Here is a 20,796-nt window from a genome sequence, read left to right on the forward strand (position 1 = left end):
GTTTCGCTGCCTTAAAATGGAACGATATCTGAGGTCACCTTCGCCAACGCAACTTCAACCAAAGGTAACTTTCTGGACGATTAGACCTGACGATTACCTGAGATATTAATTACCTGTGCAATTTCCTGTGTCTTTTCAATTGCTTCCGGTCTTTTTGGGGCTTTATTTCTTTCTTGAGGGAACAATAAAAAATTATATCGCAATATCCTTATTTCCTTTCTTCGCTGGGCTATTTTTCCGTGTTGGGGCCCTTGGGCTTATAGCATCTTGCTATTCCAACTAGGGTTAAAGTTTAGATAATAATAATATTAATGATAATAATAATAATAATAATAATAATAATAATAATAATAATAATAATAATAATAATAATAATAAGGAGCAAGTGTCCGGCTATATATATATATATATATATATAGATAGATATATATATATATATATATACATATATATATAAATATATATATATGTATATATATATATATATATACAGTATATATATATAGATAGATAGATATATATATATATATATATATATAGATAGATATATATATCCATATATATAGATATATATATATATATATATACATATATATATACATATATATATATATATATATATCGGTCACGCTCACCTCTCCCCTTCCCTCTAGTAGGAGGGAGGGAGAGTAGTCATACACTGGTGAGAGCGGGTGTGTGTACATATGTCTATAATTATTTAGCCATCATTCTTGACGGGTCGTGTACACTAGTAATGATAATAATAACAATGATAATCATAATCAGCTTATTCTAACATGTTGATTAATAATAAAAAAAAATAATAGTTATTTATATTATTCTTAATAAATTATTCTGAAGAGAGAATTTAATATTTAAATTTGGGAATATACGAAATTCTTTTAAACGAGATAGAAATTAGTTTGTACTGGTTTCTTTTAATGTTATTTTAGACTCGTTTTAAGATCTGTCATTATTCGTTAATCATTCACTATTCACGAGACGTGCCATTCAATTTCGGTGCCTGAACAATGAAAAATACTCTCTTCCTTTCAGTCACACTTTGGTCTTCATGGTATCATTTTTCTTATTCATTTTCTATTCATTTTTTCTCTTCGAAGAATATTCACTTCGTCATCGCCTTTTACTTCCTGATTCAGAAGCCGATTCTGGATCGTTCATTTACGAACATTCGATTCCAAATTTTTCTTATTTATAAATTGGCTTTTTACCCTTTAATCATTTTTTTACCTTTTTTTAGGATATACACATTTACAATTCTTACAATTTATAACATATAACATCACAGTATATTTAAATTAATAATTATTCATTTTACAATCTGGATCGTTCATTTACGAACATTCGATTCCAAATTTTTCTTTTTTTACAAATTTAACTTTTTTTTTCCTTTAAATCTTATTTTTTTACCTTTTTTTAGGATATATACATTTACAATTCTTACAATTTATAACATATAACATCATAGTATATTTAAATGAATAATTATTCAATTTACAATCCCTTTCATTCGATTTGAGAATTCATCCAATGCTCGAATGCAAAGATATATTTTACAGTCACCGCACGTAGGTCTTCAGATATTTCTTCACAGCTGCGTGAGATTATCAATTAAATTAACATTCTTCGGAGCGTTTGTAGTTCGTTGGGACAGAGCTGGTGTGGAATTCTAAATGTTACGACTGAGAAACGATACTTTAAAATGAAAATTCAAGAACACTACCTAACCTAAGGTACCCTACTTAACCTGAAATAGGAGCCGTATCCTTAAGGGACCCTGACACTGGCACGAATTTGTGGCACGCATTATCACGACTTTTGTCGTGAACTGGCGTGAACGAGTCGTGAACTATGCGTGAACTTGTCGTGAACTGTGGGGGGACCTCCCAGTGCGTGCCACAAAAGTGTCACGACTTGCCACGACAAATGCGTGCCACAAATTCGTGCAAGTGTCAGCCAGGCTTTTTACTTAACTACCTGTGGGCTACGCTATCCTTCGATATTCCCCTTGGACTGCCGTATCTTTAGCTTATCCTAAGACTAAGTTTAACTCCTATCATGGTTACAGAAAATCATATTCATAAATTCATAAAACTATTTTCATATTATCGTATTTCAAACCAAAATAAACAAAAACGTCCCCATAAATAAGATTGATTTGAAAAATATTAAAGTTTACATCTCTCCCGACAAATTACATTTAGCCCTATGCTATAAGCCCTCTTCCAATTAGGGTTGTAGCTTGGCTTGTAATAATAATAATGATAATAATAATAATAATAACAATAATAATAATAATAATAATAATAATAATAATAATAATAATAATAATAATAAAATGCAAATTAAACGTTGATTACCCTAATTTATTCTTATCATTTAGATGACTCTCATATCCATGAAGAATTTTCTAATTGGTCAATAATAGATATATTCCTTTCCAGAACGAAAAGACAAAATAGATTACGTATATATCCCTCAGTCTAGAAGAAGAGAAACTCGTATTATAATCATTTTGATATCACAGATATAAAGGCAATCACATCCCATTTGAATCCAGAAATTTTATAGCAAATGAAATTCATTTCTCTTCCCTCTGGGACTTAGATGCAACAAGATGATAGAAAATTCCAAAATGGAAGATTAATCATTAATGAAAATGTAGAAATAACATGAAATGATCATGTCGTTTGTAAGGAATGAAAATTAAAGCAATAGATATAATGACGATATCCATTTAATCAGACATTCCGGACGAAATTGTCAATGGAGATATAAGAGTCAAACTCTCCCTACTCTCCCTACCTCTCCCTCTACATTCCTCTCTCTCTCTCTCTCTCTCTCCTCTCTCTCTCTCTCTCTCTCTCTCCACATCTTCCCCCTTTCTCTCTAAATTCCTTTCCCTTCCTCCCCCTCCCCTCTCTCTCTCTCTCTCTCTCTCTCTCTCTCTCTCTCTCTCTCCACATCTTCCCCCTTTCTCTCTAAATTCCTTTCTCTACCTCCCCCCCCCTCTCTCTCTCTCTCTCTCCACATCTCTTCCCCCTTTCTCTCTAAATTCCTTTCTCTACCTCCCCCCCCTCTCTCTCTCTCTCTCTCCACATCTTCCCCCTTTCTCTCTAAATTCCTTTCTCTACCTCCCCCCCCCTCTCTCTCTCTCTCTCTCTCTCTCTCTCTCTCTCTCTCTCTCCACATCCTCCCCTTTCTCTCTAAATTCCTCTCTCTCTCTCTCTCTCTCTCTCTCTCTCTCTAAATTCCTTTCTCTTCCCCCCACTCTCTCTCTCTCTCTCTCTCTCTCTCTCTCTCTCTCTCTCTAAATTCCTATCCTACCTTAATTAGAAGAAGATGAAACACTAACAAGATCTCAATTTTTTTTTCCACGTCATCCCATAAAAGAAAAGAATCTGAACTCCATGATTCCTCATTAAAAGAAATGATGGAATATCTTTGTTCCAGAGATAAAAAATAAAAAGTATCTTTCTCGTTACTTACGAGGGCTACTTTTCACTCGCGTCATTAGTGGATCTGTTCCTGGTTTATCAAAGGGGCCAATCGAAAGTGGTCCGAAATCCTTGATGGGAGATGATAGCCTCTTGTGATGGGTACTGTCGAGTCACGCTGGTTCGTTAGCCAGTCCATTTCAGAGTTCGGCTGTTTCGATGATTGTCCTGATATGTCTTCTTCTTTATTGTTTATTATTTATTTCTTTTCCGCTTTGGGTTGATTTCCGGGTTGGGGGCGTTGTACTGGTAGCATTCCCTTTTTCCTTATTGGTCTATAACAATAACAACAACAACAACAACACCAATAACAACTCGAGGGACACTCAGTAGAGAGCATGCCTTAACCATGCCAAGAAGTCTATGCTGCTCTTAATTCTACTGCGTACTTATATTTCGATGTATTTTATCTTTTAATCGTTTTCCTTATTGGCCTATAACAACAACAACAACAGCAACAACAACAACAACAAAAGCAGCAGCAACAACAACAAAAAACAACAACAACTAGAGGGACACTCAGTAGAGAGCATGCCTTCACCACGCCTATAACAACAACAACAACAACAACATCAAATACAACAACAACGACAACAACAACAACAACTCGAGGGCCACTCAGTAGAGAACATGCCTTCACCACGCCTATAACAACAACAACAACAACTTGAGGACCACTCAGTAGAGAGCATGCCTTCACCACGCCAAGCAGTCGTATATTACTCTTAACTCCACTGCGTACTTGTATTTCGATGTGTTTTCATCAAAACCTAATGGATTTGGCCTTGGATCATACCCCATATGTCCACCAAGTTTCGTTGAAACTGATTCTGTAAATTTTGCGTAATGTTGTTCCCAAGCATAAAATATACTAACAAAATTGCCATTATTTTCAAAGTACTGCTGCGTACTTGTACTTTGATGTACTTCATCCAAAATGTTACAGATTCATCCCTGGGTTATACCTAACATGATTACCAAGTTTGGTCAAAATCGGTTAAGTAGTTTTTGAGTAAAGTTGCGATTATTTTCAAAGTACTACTACATAGTTGCACTTAGATGTACTTCATCTAAAATGTTGCAGATTCATCCCTTTGGTCAAAATCGGTACAGTAGTTTTTGTGTAAAGTTATTCACAAACAACCAAATAGATAAACTAAACAAACATGGGTGGATACATAGTAAGAAGATGAACACTTCTGGAAATATACAGATAAAATCAGGTATATCTCCCGAGGACCTTTCTATACCTACTGATAAGTCTAAAGCCTTATCTTGAGACGCTTCACTTATGAATAAAGAATGATTTTGTATTTAAAATGCATTATTGAATAAATTCCCTTCACTGATATTAAGTTCTTGATTCTATAGTTTGGTTTCTACGCTTTACTTTATAGCAATTATCCTTCTTCTCTGTCTGTCTGACTTACTCGTGGAACGAAGTTGTATGGAATCAAGTTTTGGTTAATTTTTTTTGCGATCAAGGTTAAAAAAACAACGTTCTCTATCAGATTCAGTCACGAATTTCAACCTTTTGTACGCTGTTCGTGCTCAATTGAGAGAGAGAGAGAGAGAGAGAGAGAGAGAGAGAGAGAGAGAGAGAGAGAGAGAGAGAGAGAGCGAGAGAATGTAGCAAAAAAGTTCTACATTAAAGAACTGAGCCCATTTGAGGATCCCTCGTTTCACAAGTATTATAATGACAACTGCAAAAAAACTTCTTCTTCTTCTTCTTCTTCTTCTTCTTCTCCTCCTCCTCCTCCTCCTCCTCTTCCTCTTTTCAGTCATCTTCGCCTTCATCTTCTCTTTCTCCTCACGGTCTCTATGTTCCCCCCCCCCCGCCACCCCCGGTTTCTCGATTCAATTTCATAGAGTCTCCTCTCGGTTGATTCTTCTTCTTCTTCTTCTTCTTCGTCTTCTTCTTCTCCTCCTCCTCCTCCTCCTCCTCCTGCTCCTCCTTTTCCACTTTTCAGTGTTCTTCACCTTCATCTTTTCTTTCTCCTCATGGCCTCTATGTCTCCCCATAGGTTTCTCGCTTCAATTTCATTGAGTCCTCTCTCGTTAGATTCTTCTTCTTCTTCTTCTTCTTCTTCTTCTTCTTCTCCTCCTCCTCCTCCTCCTCCTCTTTTCAGTCTTCTTCGCCTTCATCTTCTCTTTCTCCTCATGGCCTCTATGTCTCCCCATAGGTTTCTCGCTTCAATTTCATTGAGTCCTCTCTCCTTAGATTCTTCTTCGTCTTCCTCTTCTTCTTCTCCTTCTTCTTCTTCTTCTCCTCTTCTTTTCTGTGTTCTTCACCTTCATCTTCTCTTCTCCTCACGGCCTCTATGTCCACCCCCCAACCCCCACGGGTTTCTGGCTTCAATTTCATGGAGTCTTCTCTCGTGGGAATACTGACGGAGATTTTCAGACTTGCGTGGTCTATTCGATGGAACACCTGCCCTGGAATTTCTCGACGTCCAAACGTCCCGTTGCAAAGTGTTGTCACTCAGGACGGACGAGAAACTTTTGACAACTTATCAGATAGGGGAAACGCTTGAAGGTTTATGAGCTGTTCTCCTACAGTGTTGAAAAAACCGTAATTTCAATCGAAAATTCTCCTTGAATATATATATACCGACTTCTTTTATGGCCTCTCGTGGCATGGTTGGTTTCGACCTGGCCTTTCATTAGAAGGGGCCAGCGTTCGATCCCAAGTATGAGGTAGAAATTTATTTATATATAGGAAAACTTATCTGATGTGGAAAATCAAAATGTTTCATGAGCTGCTTGCCTACAGTGTTGAAAAAAACCGTAATTTTAATCGAAAATTCTCCTTAGAAATATATAGGAAAACTTATCTGATGTGGAAACTCAAAATATTTTATGAGCTGCTTTCCTACAGTGTTAAAAATACCGTAATTTTAATCGAAAATTCTCCTTAGAAATATATAGGAAAACTTATCTGATGTGGAAAATCAAAATGTTTCATGAGCTGCTTTCCTACACTGTTGAAAAAAACCGTAATTTTAATCGAAAATTCTCCTTAGAAATATATAGGAAAACTTATCTGTTGTGGAAACTCAAAATGTTTTATGACCTTCTCTCCTACATTGTAAAAGAAAAACCGTAATTTTAATCGAAAATTCTCCGTAAAAATATACTGTTCTCAGCCATATTTCAGTAAAATATAAGCGACCGTAATTTTACCTTATTTTGTTATTATCTTTTTTAAGGATTGGCTACCGTAATATCACTCCTTTACGTCAAAATAAAAACCTGGAATAAATGTTGTCAGGCATTTGCCGTTTTTTTAATGCAAATTTGTAACAGTATATTTTTCAGCACTTGTCCAACAAAATGAAACCTCAGGGTTTAGATAATGCATTCGTGAAATCTTTTTGAAACACAATAGTTTTCTTTTTAATGTACGAAATTTCGTGCGCTGTTAATTCGTTAGTTTTACAAAAGAAATACTCAAGTTCGTAAAAGCATTTTAGAACACGATAGTTTTTTCAAAATGTACGAAATTTCGTGTGCTGTTTACACGTTTGATTATACAAAAGAAATACTTAAGTTTGTGTGTGTGAGAGAGAGAGAGAGAGAGAGAGAGAGAGAGAGAGAGAGAGAGAGAGAGAGAGAGAGAATTTTTGTAAATAGTATCAATAAAACTGAATATGAGCTCTGTATACTATACATGCATAAATATATGAATTTTACGGAGAGAGAGAGAGAGAGAGAGAGAGAGAGAGAGAGAGAGAGAGAGAGAGAGAGAGAGAGAGAGAGAGAGAGAGAGAATTTTTGTAAATAGTATCAATAAAACTGAATATGAGCTCGCATACTATACATGAATAAATATACGAATTTTACAGAGAGAGAGAGAGAGAGAGAGAGAGAGAGAGAGAGAGAGAGAGAGAGAGAGAGAGAGAGAGAGAGAGAATTTCTAAACAGTATCAATAAAACGAAATATGAGCTCAGCATACTATACACGCACACGTACACTAATTTTACGGAGAGAGAGAGAGAGAGAGAGAGAGAGAGAGAGAGAGAGAGAGAGAGAGAGAGAGATACTCAAGTTCGTGAGAAAATTAAGAGCACTTGACAGCACTTTTTTTTTTTTTTTTTTTCGCGTGATTCTTATACAGTCTCTTCGCTTATCAAGGCGAAACTCTCTTATATATATTCTAAATTCGAGAAAATGGTAGACCACGAGTAATTCATTTCCAGGGCAATTTTACTTTTTTTTAACTCGGTTGTTTTAGTGAGAAAAACAAACTCCAAAAAAATTAACACTACTAAAATCTTTGTTTTTAACTTTCTTTCCCAAATCATGTTCATCTCTCATCCGTGAATTTACGTTTTCTGGCCTCCAAGTTCCTGCGTTCATTCACCGGGCTATCTATCTATTTGTCTATTTATCTATTCATCTGTTTCTTGAGAATAATGATTTAATCGAATGAGAACTAAGAATAGTTGAAGCTAAATTTACTTGACATGATTCTATTTTTATATTCTCTTACACTGTTTCTTAATTCTTTTGTATATGTTTTATTTGTAGCCCTGGACATTGTGATTAAGAATCACGAAACGTTGGGAATAAAAAGGATATTTTGAACTACTCTTTCCCTCTCCATACTATGATATTCGTGTATGTATGTATATATATATATATATATATATATATATATATATATATATATATATATATATATATATATATAGGCCTATATATATATATATATATATATATATATATATATATATATACGCAGAATATGTCAGGTCTTAAGGTGAAAACAGGTTAGTTATCACACACACACACACACACACACATATATATATATATATATATATATATGTATATATATATGTATATATATGAGTTTATGATGATATCAAAACAGAATAAAGCATTATCTTAAGACTTTATAACATTGCAAGTTATCACTGTAAATGATTCCACAACAAATGTACCCTTGGGCTTATAGCATCTTGCTTTTCCAACTAGGGTTGTAGCTTGGCTAATAATAATAATAATAATAATAATAATAATAATAATAATAATAATAATAATAATAATAATAATAATAATAATAATACGATAAGATTTCTGTCAGCGTCAGCAGTTTTACCAGCCAGCAGAAATTATAGGCGAAGCAAATAAGATTTGGTCTCAAGAACAGATTTTCAGCTCAATTCCAAAGAAAGTGGTAAGATCATCTGGTATTGTCATTTACTGAAAATCAATTCTTCAATTCATCATCAACTGTTGTTATATAAATACAAGTTGTTCATTTTGATTGATTCTTGTCGAGAGAGAATTTTCCTCATGATGTTGTGGTCTAACATCAGTTTTGCTCATACGTACACTGTTTAAAAGAATGTAATTTCCAAAAGTAGCCACGAATGAGAGTAACTTTGGAACGGCTCCTCAGTTACTCAGCCTCCTTCCCATATCGAAGCGTTAATCGGAAATTCTCTGTAAAAATATACTGTTTTCAGCTGTATTTCAGTAAAATATATGTGACCGTAATTTTTACCCTATTTTTTTTATTATCTTTTAAGGTTTGGTGACCGTAATATCACTCATTTACGTCAATATATCCATTTACAAAACGGTAAATGTATTGTAATATTTATTCCAGGATTTTTGCCGTTTTTTACGGCAAATTTTTAACAACGTAGAATATATATGAGTTTTGCCTTGTTTTGAAAATAATTCTATTATTATTTTTATTACTATTATCAATTGCTAAGCTACAACCCTAGTTGGAAAAGCAGGATGCTATAAGCCCAGGGGCTCCAACAGGGTAAATAGCACAGTGAGGATAGGAAACGAGGAAAACATAAAGTGTTCCAAAATACATATCTCCTATATTAGAGCATAAATTCTTTTCACATTGCTGTGACGTCAAAACCACATATATTTAACAGCTTAGAATATCTATGAGTTTTGCCTAGTTTTTAAAAATGATTTTATAATTATTATTATTATTATTATTATTATTATTATTATTATTATTATTATTATTATTATTATCAATTTCTAAGCTACAACCCTAGTTGGAAAAGCAGGCTGCTATAAACACCCCAGTGAGGAAAGGAAAAAAAGGAAAAATAAAATATTTTAAGAACAGTAACATTAGAATACCTCCTATTTTAAGGCATAAATTCTTTTCACATTACTGGGCCGTCAAAACCACACCTCCACCTATTCACCGACGCGTTATATTTAGCATACGAGGCGTTAATGGACGGCAGGTGGCCCACCTTGGCCACTGTATGCTCTAGTAAGAAGGATTCACAAGAGAACCGTTGTTTCAGCCACACTTGGCTGGATGGCCATTCTAAGGTTTCTTTTCCTCAGGCACATACTTCGGGAGAGTTCCGCTAGGTGGCTCGTGTGTTCATTTCCTCATTGGCACTTTAGTGGCTATTTAGCTGTCCAAATGTTAATATAAAGAAGGCTTTTGGCAGCGACATTTGGTAGGCAGAGTAAAGCAAGTTGCTTGGTACATTAGCACTCAATTCCGGGCGTTTAATGGCTATTTAGATGTCTAAATGTAAATATAAAGAAGGCTTTTGGCAGCGACATTTGGTAGGCAGAGTAGAGTAAGCTTGCAGGTCCATGACATTTATATAAGGTCTTGTGCAAATCGATTCAAATTTTGCTCAATGTTTCATCATATTTATTATTATTATTATCATTATTATTATTATTATTATTATTATTATTATTATTATTATTATTATTACCAGCTAAGCTACAACCCTAGTTGGAAAAGCAAGATGCCATAAGCCCAAGGGCTCCACCAGGGAAAAATAGTCCAGTGACGAAAGGAAATACAGAAATAAATAAACGATATATGAATTATTATTATTATTATTGTTATTATTATTATTGTTATTATTAGCTAAGCTACAAGCCTAGTTGGAAAAGCAAGTTGCTATAAGGTCAAGGGCTCCAACAGGGAAAAATAGTAAGGAAAGGAAATAGAGGAACAAATAAACGATATAAGAAGTAATGAACAATTAAAATAAAATATCTTAAAAATATTAACAACATTAAAACAGACATTTCCTATATAAACTATAAAAAGACTTATATCAGCCTGTTCAACATAAAAAAGATTGCTGCAAGTTTCAACATTTCAAGTTCTACCGATTCAACTACCCGATTAGGAAGATCATTCCACAACTTGGTCACAGCTGGAATAAAACGTCTAGAGAACTGTGTAGTATTGAGCCTCATGATGGGGAAGGCCTGACTATTAGAATTACAAGGTCACATCTGGAATAAAACTTCTAGAATACTGCGTAGTATTGAGCCTCATGATGGAGAAGGCCTGACTATTAGAATTACAAGGTCACAGCTGGAATAAAACTTCTAGAATACTGCGTAGTATTGAGCCTCATGATGGAGAAAGGCTAACTATTAGAATTACAAGGTCACAGCTGGAATAAAACGTCTAGAGAACTGTGTAGTATTGAGCTTCATGATGGAGAAGGTCTGACTATTAGAATTACAAGGTCACAGCTGGAATAAAACTTCTAGAATACTGCGTAGTATTGAGCCTCATGATGGAGAAGGCCTGACTATTAGAATTACAAGGCCACAGCTGGAATAAAACTTCTAGAATACTGCGTAGTATTGAGCCTCATGATGGAGAAGGCCTGACTATTAGAATTACAAGGTCACAGCTGGAGTAAAACTTCTAGAATACTGCGTAGTATTGAGCCTCATGATGGGGAAGGCCTGACTATTAAAATTACAAGGTCACAGCTGTAATAAAACTTCTAAAATACTGCGTAGTATTGAGCCTCATGATGGAGAAGGCCTGAGTATTAGAATTACAAGGTCACAGCTGGAATAAAACTTCTAGAATACTGTGTAGTATTGAGCCTCATGATGGAGAAGGCCTGACTATTAGAATTACAAGGTCACAGCTGGAGTAAAACTTCTAGAATACTGCGTAGTATTGAGCCTCATGATGGGGAAGGCCTGACTATTAGAATTACAAGGTCACAGCTGGAATAAAACTTCTAGAATACTGCGTAGTATTGAGCCTCATGATGGAGAAAGTCTGACTAATGAAATTACAAGGTCACAGCTGGAATAAAACTTCTAGAATACTGCGTAGTATTGAGCCTCATGATGGAGAAGGACTCACCATTAGAATTGCAAGTTCGTAATCTCTTATTTCCTGGTTGAGTAAACGGAATTGAGGAAATCTGAATGCTAATTAGCAGATACAGTTTATTGAACTTTGTATATCAAATAATGAAAGTTAGTCAACCGTAGCCCGGAAATAAAGACAAGATAAACTCACAATTTCCTTTACCTTTTAGAAATGGAGTGACGTCATCCGTATTAAATTATAATTTCTAATGCACATTCAACGATGATAATCAATGTTGATTTTTGGATTCTAACAGGGATGTATTTAACTTCTCGGAGAAATTAATTGTTTGCGAATGTTTTATATAAGATCCACTTAAAAAACGTAATTTTAATATCAAATTCTCCGTAAAAAATATATTGTCCTCAACTATATATCAGTAAAATACAGGCAAACGTAATTTTACCATACTCTGTTATTATATTTTACGGTTTGGTTACCGTAATATCACTCCTTTACGTCACTATATCCGTATTTAAAACGGTAAATGCCCGGCAACATTTATTCCAGGATTTTTACCGTTTTTTAATAAAAATTTTTAACAGTGTACTAGTTAAGGCCACTGTCTCAAAAATTATATTTACGAAAGTACTAAAAATCAAGGGAAAAATTTGAATAATATTGAATTTAAGCATTATTAAGAACGAGGGTGAAAATAAAATTCAACTGTTATCTACCTTTAGAACTGCCATCTACCTATAGAACTCTCATCTACCTATAGAACTCTCATTTACCTTTAAATCTGTCATCTACCTTTAGAACTGTCATATGTCTACCTTTAGAACTGTAATCTACCTATAGAACTGACATCTACCTATAGAACTCTCATCTACCTTTAGAGCTGTCATATGTCTACCTTTAGAACTGTTATCTGCCTATAGAACTGTCATCTACCTTTAGAACTGACATATGTCATCTACCTTTAGAACTGACTTATGCCATCTACCTTTAGAACTACCATCTACCTCTAGTATCAGCAAAAAATATAACCTCAATGTTTTCTCGTTGCGCAAGAAAAAAAATTGACTCCTTCCCTATCGCAAACATGGTAAAGTTGATATCTTTCTTATCACAAACACGACATTTATCATTATCCCCAGACATTTTATCACACCAGGGGTCACCACACTTCATCTCTGCAACAGGATGTCACAAAGTAAACCCATTACAGGAATTAGATAGAGACAAAGAGCTAAAGAACTACCACCACTTTCCTGTCTGAGTTTTGGAGTCTCCATTCCTCTCCTTTTGCGAAATACAGGAACTACGAGTTGATTGTCTTCTGGGTGCTTTTCTCAGACTTAATCGCCAGATCTAATTTGTGGTAAGACTATAATTGACTTTCTATCTTCCAAGAGCTCTCGGTGAACTTTGGCGTAATAGGGGGTTCTCTCTATCGTTGAGGTGGAACGTGTTATCGTAATATCATTGCTCAGAATACGTCTATGACGTTAAAAACACTTCCAGAAGACTAAAACTACAGACAGATTGCTCAGAATACATCAATAACGTTAAAAATGCTTCCAGAAGACTAAAACTACAGAAAGATCATTGCTCAGAGTACATCTATAACGTTGAAAATGCTTCCAGAAGACTAAAATTACAGAAAGATCATTGCTCAGAATACATCTACAACGTTAAAAATGCTTCCAGAAGACTAAAACTGTAGGAAGATTATCGCTCAGAATACACATATAACGTAAAAAATGCCTCCAGAACACTATAACTACAGAAAGATCATTTCTCAGAATGCATCTATAATGTTCCAAGTGGTTCAAGAAGACTGAACTTACAGAAAGATTGTTCAGAATGACGTAATCTCCTTCATCTGAGGTGTGATATTAATGTTTGGAAATATTTGAGTTCTTTTAATTACATCTGTAAAATAGAAAGTATAATCAAATGATTTTTATAGCTAATTAGTGGTCTTCCGGATTAGAAATTTCTTTTTGGTGTGTCTGTTCCCAATGAAAATCATTATCACCTACGTAATTTCATTATAATTTCCCATACGTCGTCCAATACTTTATCATTAATCCATTTTACATTTTTTTTTCAATCAGACTTTCTTTGCATTTACTTAAAAGCGAGTTTACACATACAGAAAAAGCATATTCAGGTTTTCTTCAGTTTAATCTTTTTACAATACACATTCTTTAAAATACTGCCTGTAAGAGACTTTGGCCGGGAACACACTAGCGACTCTGCGGCGCCACAAAGCCACAGCATCGTGTGGCGGGGATGTGGTCTCCCATAGGTTTCCATTGTTTTCAAAGCCACGCCACGCCTGTGGCGGGGATGAGCGACAGAGAGCCACCGTCGCTTGCCACAGTCGCTAGTTTGCGCGGCAAAACTTGAAAACAATGGAAACCTATGGGAGACCACATCCCCGCCACACGATGCTGTGGCTCTGTGGCGCCACAGAGTCGCTAGTGTGCTCCCGGCCTTTACCTGTACCTATATATAATAGCACTCAGTACTTGTATTTATATACCCCACAGTCACATCAACTTCTAAGATCTAATTTAATGTTGTTAGTGTTCTTAAAATACTTTGTTTTAATTGCTTATTACTTCTCTTGTAGTTTATTGCCTTGTTTCCTTTCCTTACTGGGCTATTCTTTTCCCTGTTGGTGCCCTTGGGCTTATAGCATCTTGCTTTTCAACTAAGGTTATAGCTTAGCTTGTGATAATAATAATAATAATAATAATAATAATAATAATAATAATAATAATAATAACTTAATCCCTACAAGTTTCATTACTCTACGATTAAAATTGTGGCCAGGAAGCTATTCACAAACACACACACACATACACACAAATTACAAACACAAACAGGGGCAAAATATAATAGAACCCCTTGGAGATCCAAGAGCTCGTTCGTTTAAGTTTATCCAAAGAAATAAAGATTTGTCTTTTGACATCAACTATAACTTCAATCGTTCGTTATTTATCAAGAGAATAAACATTACAGACTTGATTCTTCATTGTTATTCCCATCATATAAATATTCCCATTATAACGGGCATTGAAGATTATGAAGAAATTGTCTGATATTCAAACAGTTAATGAGAGTAATTACGAACGATTGTTGATAATTTGAAGAAACATACCTAACAGGATTTCATGTCTACCGCGAGAAGGGAAATAATTATTAACACTACCGTTAATTATACCGTTTAAAGTACGGTAATTACAATATATAAGATGAGGACTAAATGCAGTATGATTCATTATTATATTCAATACAAGCAAATATGCAAAAATGTTGGATTACCCAACTAGAGAATGTGTGACTTAAACTGTATAATTGCCAATTTCCTACGAATTAACTTTCTAAAACTTATGGATTGAAAAAATCATCATCATCATCATCATCATCATCATCATCTCCTACGCCTATTGACGCAAAGGGCCTCGGTTAGATTTAGAACTAGAAAGTCTAAATTGAGAGGTTGGACAGCAAAAGTTGAGAAAGAAAGCAGAGTCGAGGGTCTCCTACGCCTATAGACGCAAAGGGCCTCGGATAGATTTAGAATTAGAAAGTCTAAATTGAGAGGTTGGGCAGCAAAAGTTGAGAAAGAAAGCAGAGTCGAGGGTCTCCTACGCCTATTGACGCAAAGGGCCTCGGATAGATTTAGAACTAGAAAGTCTAAATTAAGAGGTTAGACAGCAAAATTTAAGAAAGCAGAGTCGAGGATCAAGCAGAATGCCTGAAAATTGCCAACAGTACACCACGAAAGATGCATTGATGACATTCAGCTCTACGTCAATTTTGTATAAGGAAAAATTGAAGAAACTTGTTACAAAGGAATTCATGTGTTCAACTATTTAATTGACAAAATGTAAATATTGTATTTTGTTATTCTAAATAAAAGTTAAAAAAAAGCTCTAAATCATGTAGGATATATTCAACTAAATTCTTCTTCTTCTTCTTCTTCTTCTTCTTCTTCTTCTTCTATTAACGTTGTATAGTATTGAAAACTAAAAACTAAATCAAAGTATTCTAAACTAAAAAAAAGTTTTAAAGAATTTCTAGACTATGTATTTTGATTTTGATTTGTGTTGATTTATTTATATTTGTAAACATGAATTCGTATCTATATTTTGTTATATTTTTGTTATATTTTTGTAAATAGAATAATTACACAAAAAATGTAAATGAATGAAATGTTATTGTATTTTTATATTAAAGAAAAAAACCACTTATTCGAAATCACGAATCAGTTTCAAAGCGTTCGAATATTACTCGAAACAACAAAAAAGTTTCGAAATATGGGAACTCTTCTCCCCAGCCTCAAAAAAAAGTGAAAGCAGCCTCAGCGAGACACACAAATACACACATTAATAGCTTTTATGGAAACAAGTGACGCCTGGCCAGCGAACGATGACAGAATCACCCAAATTTTCAAATCAGCTCTCTCTCTCTCTCTCTCTCTCTCTCTCTCTCTCTCTCTCTCTCTCAGGGAGACTTTCGCTGGCGAGGTGGCTAACTAAATTTGATCGACTTGAACGGGGCTGTTTTCTCTTAACTAACTCTGGAAATTCCTCGTTTTTTTTTTCTAATTATATAACAGGAAATCTATTAATATTATATATTATTAATAGATTATTATGATTATTACTTGCTAAGCTACAACCCTAGTTGGAAAAGCAGGATGCTATAAGCCCAGTGGCTCCAACAGGCAAAATAGCCCAGTGAGGAAAGGAAACAAGAAAAAATAAAGTATTTTAAGAACAGTTACAACATTAATTTAAATATTTCCTATACAAACTATAAAAACTTTAGCAAAACAAAAGGAAGAGAGATGAGAGAAAAGAGTATATATATATATATATATATATATATATATATATATATATATATATATATATATATATATATATATATGTATATATATATATATATATATATATATATATATATATATATATATATTCGCGCAAGCCAACATATGACAAGCCTTAAATATGGATCAAAATACAGAGAGAGAGAGAGAGAGAGAGAGAGAGAGAGAGAGAGAGAGAGAGAGAGAGAGAGACTCGACCATGCTAAACCTCGAAACCAAGTTTACGTAACGGCTTCATAATTATGGACCAGAAACCCCTCGGCAATTATGGTTGTTGTGTTGTAATTAGAGGCCAGAATTCTTCGTAGACGATACAAACAACAGTTTGTTCATCTTCTTGCAAGATGGTAACCTTAATGCTGTACGTATGTATGTATGTATGTGTGGATGTATGTAACTCTAACTTGAATTCTAACTTTGAAAACATCAGTGATCTATGTATGTATGTATGTATGTATGTATGCATGTATGTAGGTAACTCTAACTTGAACTCCAATTCTGAAAACTTCAATGCTCTATGTATGTATGTATGTATGTATGTAACTCTAACTTGAATTCTAACTTTGAAAACCTCAGTGATCTATGTATGTATGTATGTATGTATGTAGGTATGTATGTATGTAACTCCAACTTGAACTCTAACTTTGAAAACGTCAGTGATCTATGTATGTATGTATGCATGTATGTATGTAACTCTAACTTGAACTCCAATTCTGAAAACTTCAATGCTCTATGTATGTATGTATGTATGTATGTATGTATGTAAGTAACTCTAATTTGAACTCCAACTCAATAACCACAATGCTCTCTGTATGTATGTATGTATGTAACTCTAACCTGAACTCCAAGTCCAACTCCAACTCTTACTCTAACATCTACTCCAAATTCAACTCCAACTCTTACTCCAACATCTACTCCAACATTAACTCAAACTCTAACCTTAACTACAATTTCAACTCTTCCATGTATGTATGTATGTATGTATGTATGTATACTACGTGCTGGTCTCTGATGTCATTGAAGATCTGCTTAACATAAAAATCTAGAAGATATTTGATTTGATTAAGACTTTGGAAACGGAATTTTATTTATGGGTTTGTAACAAGTTTTTAATTACATAGTTGTTTCCAAAGTGTTTTGATATACCTATTAAACAATTAGATTTATATATATTTACAACCTGTATGATCATTTAGCTAATTTAGGTTCATATCTATCGCCTTAATTAGTGGATTTTTTAGTCATGCTTCTAAGTAACTGACTACTGTACCAACCGTGTGTCACACGATCGTACATAGTTCAGTTTGTGTATATATTATGCTTGTATCTTAGCTCTTCCCTCGTACTAAGAAGAACCAGAATAAACATGTCTGTTTTTCTCATCTGTAACGGTGTCTGTTTTTTAACATGAAATTTCTTGTTGCTTTGAGTTTTTGTATATAAAGGAGAGTGTTCTATAATAAATTTACTCAGTTGCTTTCATACTGTCTTTGAGTCACAACCTTCTCTCGGCCCGTCACACTACCTATGACTAACCTATATAATTCCAGTGACTTGCTTTATATTTAGATCATATTTTCTATTGAATTTATCATGCTTGTTATATCCTACTTATTCTCTATATACATTTCCTGAATCCATAGATGAAATAGAATATTATTCTATAGAACTTATCAAATGGCGTAACCAGGATATGGGAAAAGCAACTTTGAGGATATATGGGAATCCAATTTAACATAGGATCTTTCAGAAACTTCAAGTGTGTCTTAGACACCAAGATTTTAATTTTGATTAATAATATTACTCTCATTCTATGATACTGATAAGTCTCTGTTGCATTGCAGTGTTGAACGTGGCTGCAGGAAAAGCTCCAATGCAGTCCTCAGTAGCAGAGGGGGGTATCCCACAGAAGGCTGTAGATGGATCCACCTCCACCTCTTTCTCTTCGGATACTTGTACCCTCACCAACGTTGAGCGTCAACCCTGGTGGTACGTCAACCTTCTAGAACCTTACATGGTCCAGCTCGTACGCTTGGACTTTGGCCAGTCGTGCTGTGGTAAGTCTAGACTTGATTTTGATAGTGTATTAGCATAGAAGCTGGGTTTAATAGCCAATTTATATTAGGTTTTCCAGTAATCAAAGTATGAATCCAGCTCGTACTCTTGGACTTTGGCCAGTCGTGCTGTGGTAAGTCAAGACTTGATTTTGATAGTGTACTATCATAGAAGCTAGGTTTAATAGCCAATTTATATTAGGTTTTCCAGTAATCAAAGTATGAATCCAGCTCGTACTCTTGGACTTTGGCCAGTCGTGCTGTGGTAAGTCCAGACTTGATTTTGATAGTGTATTATCTTAGGAGTTAGGTTTAATAGACAATTTTATTAGGTTTTCCAGTAATCAAAGTATGAATCCAGCTCGTACTCTTGGACTTTGGCCAGTCGTGCTGTGGTAAGTCTAGACTTGATTTTGATAGTGTACTATCATAGAAGCTAGGTTTAATAGCCAATTTATATTAGGTTTTCCAGTAATCAAAGTATGAATCCAGCTCGTACTCTTGGACTTTGGCCAATCATGCTGTGGTAAGTCTAGACTTAATTTTGATAGTGTACTATCATAGAAGCTAGGTTTAATAGCCAATTTATATTAGGTTTTCCAGTAATCAAAGTATGAATCCAGCTCGTACTCTTGGACTTTGGCCAATCATGCTGTGGTAAGTCTAGACTTGATTTTGATAGTGTATTGTCATAAAAGCTAGGTTTAATAGACAATTTTATTAGGTTTTCCAGTAATCAAAGTATGAATCCAGCTCGTACACTTGGACTTTGGCCAGTTGTGCTGAGGTAAGTCTAGACTTGATTTTGATAGTGTACTATCATAGAAGCTAGGTTTAATAGCCAATTTATATTAGGTTTTCCAGTAATCAAAGTATGAATCCAGCTCGTACTCTTGGACTTTGGCCAGTCGTGCTGTGGTAAGTCTAGACTTGATATTGATGGTGTATTATCATAGAAGCTAGATTTAATAGCTAATTTTATTAGGTTTTTCAGTATCCAAAACATCAATATAAGCTCAATTTGTTGGGTTGAGTAATCAAAGTATGAACTAATATATGAGCTCAATTTGTTTGGGTTAAATCTTCATTTCACTTAATTGAGCTTTAGGTGTTGTAACGTCCCTGACTGGTGAACGCCAAACTGGGGCTCGGGTCCCGCTCAAACTCGTAAGTTTCTTTGGTTGCTCTAACTTTACCATCCTTGTGAGCTAAGGATAGGGTGTTAGGGGGAACCTATAGGTCTATCTACTGAGTCATCAGCAGCCATTACCTGGCCTTCCTTGGTCCTAGCTTGTGTGGAGAGGTGGCTTGGGCGCTGATCATATGTATACATGGTCAGTCTCTAGGGCGTTGTCCTGCTTGCTAGGGCAATGTCACTGTCCCTTGCCCCTGCCATTCATGAGTGGACTTTAAACCTTTATGTTAAGACTCGTAAAAGAACAAATGCCTAAGAACTACTTCCCTTCTATCAAAACAGGTAACCAGCCTGCAACTATTATTGTCAGGGTAGGCAACAACCGACCTGACCTGGGCAAGAATCCTATATGTAATAGATTCGTTGGGGTCCTGGAAGAAGGACGTCCGCTCTTCCTACCTTGCAATCCACCAATGCCAGGAGCCTTTGTTAGTGTTCACTTTGAAGGACCTCCAGGAGTTCAGTTGTCTATATGTGAAGCCTTCGTCTACACTGATCAGGTAAGTCCCTTACTTTCAATAAACCATGGATATTTTGATGATTAAAACTTGTATCTGTACTAGTTTACTCTTTACAAATATAATTAAAGGTATTTGCTTTTTGAACTTAACAAAACCTTGACTTATTTTAGTTTACCTCCTTGAAACATTTTATACATTTGAAAAGGTATGCTAAGCCAGTTAAATGGCCTCATGCAGGTTAAAAGGTAATAAATCTTATTTAGATCAGTTAAATGGTATCTTGTTAAGGTAGTCAATCTCATTAACCCAAGTTAAATAGCCTTTTGTCTCCTTATTCAGGCAAGTTGATTGGCCCCACATCATGTGAAAGATAATAAGCCTCTTATGTAAACCAGTTAAATGGCCTCATGTCAGGTGAAATATTGCAAGTCTCCTCTTGTAGACCAGTTAAATGGATTCATGTCAGGTGAAATGTCGCAAGACTCCTCTTGTAGACCAGTTAAATGGACTCATGCAGGTGAAATGTTGCAAGTCTCCTTTTGCAGGCAATTTAAACAGCCTCA

General features: G+C 34.9%; 1 protein-coding gene across 3 annotated transcripts in view; it reads left to right on the top strand.

Moving 5' to 3' along the window:
* LOC137648758 (uncharacterized) overlaps nucleotides 1-20,796 on the top strand; it is a 108,394-nt gene that overhangs the window by 65,594 nt on the left and 22,004 nt on the right. For all 3 annotated transcript variants that reach the window (XM_068381840.1, XM_068381841.1, XM_068381842.1), the window contains exons 3-4: nucleotides 18,368-18,580; nucleotides 20,055-20,272. In XM_068381840.1, coding sequence (XP_068237941.1) covers nucleotides 18,368-18,580; nucleotides 20,055-20,272 — 431 coding nt within the window. The remainder of the gene's footprint in view (nucleotides 1-18,367; nucleotides 18,581-20,054; nucleotides 20,273-20,796) is intronic.

This window comes from Palaemon carinicauda, chromosome 10, assembly GCF_036898095.1.
Source record: "Palaemon carinicauda isolate YSFRI2023 chromosome 10, ASM3689809v2, whole genome shotgun sequence".
In the NCBI taxonomy this organism is placed as follows: domain Eukaryota; kingdom Metazoa; phylum Arthropoda; class Malacostraca; order Decapoda; family Palaemonidae; genus Palaemon; species Palaemon carinicauda.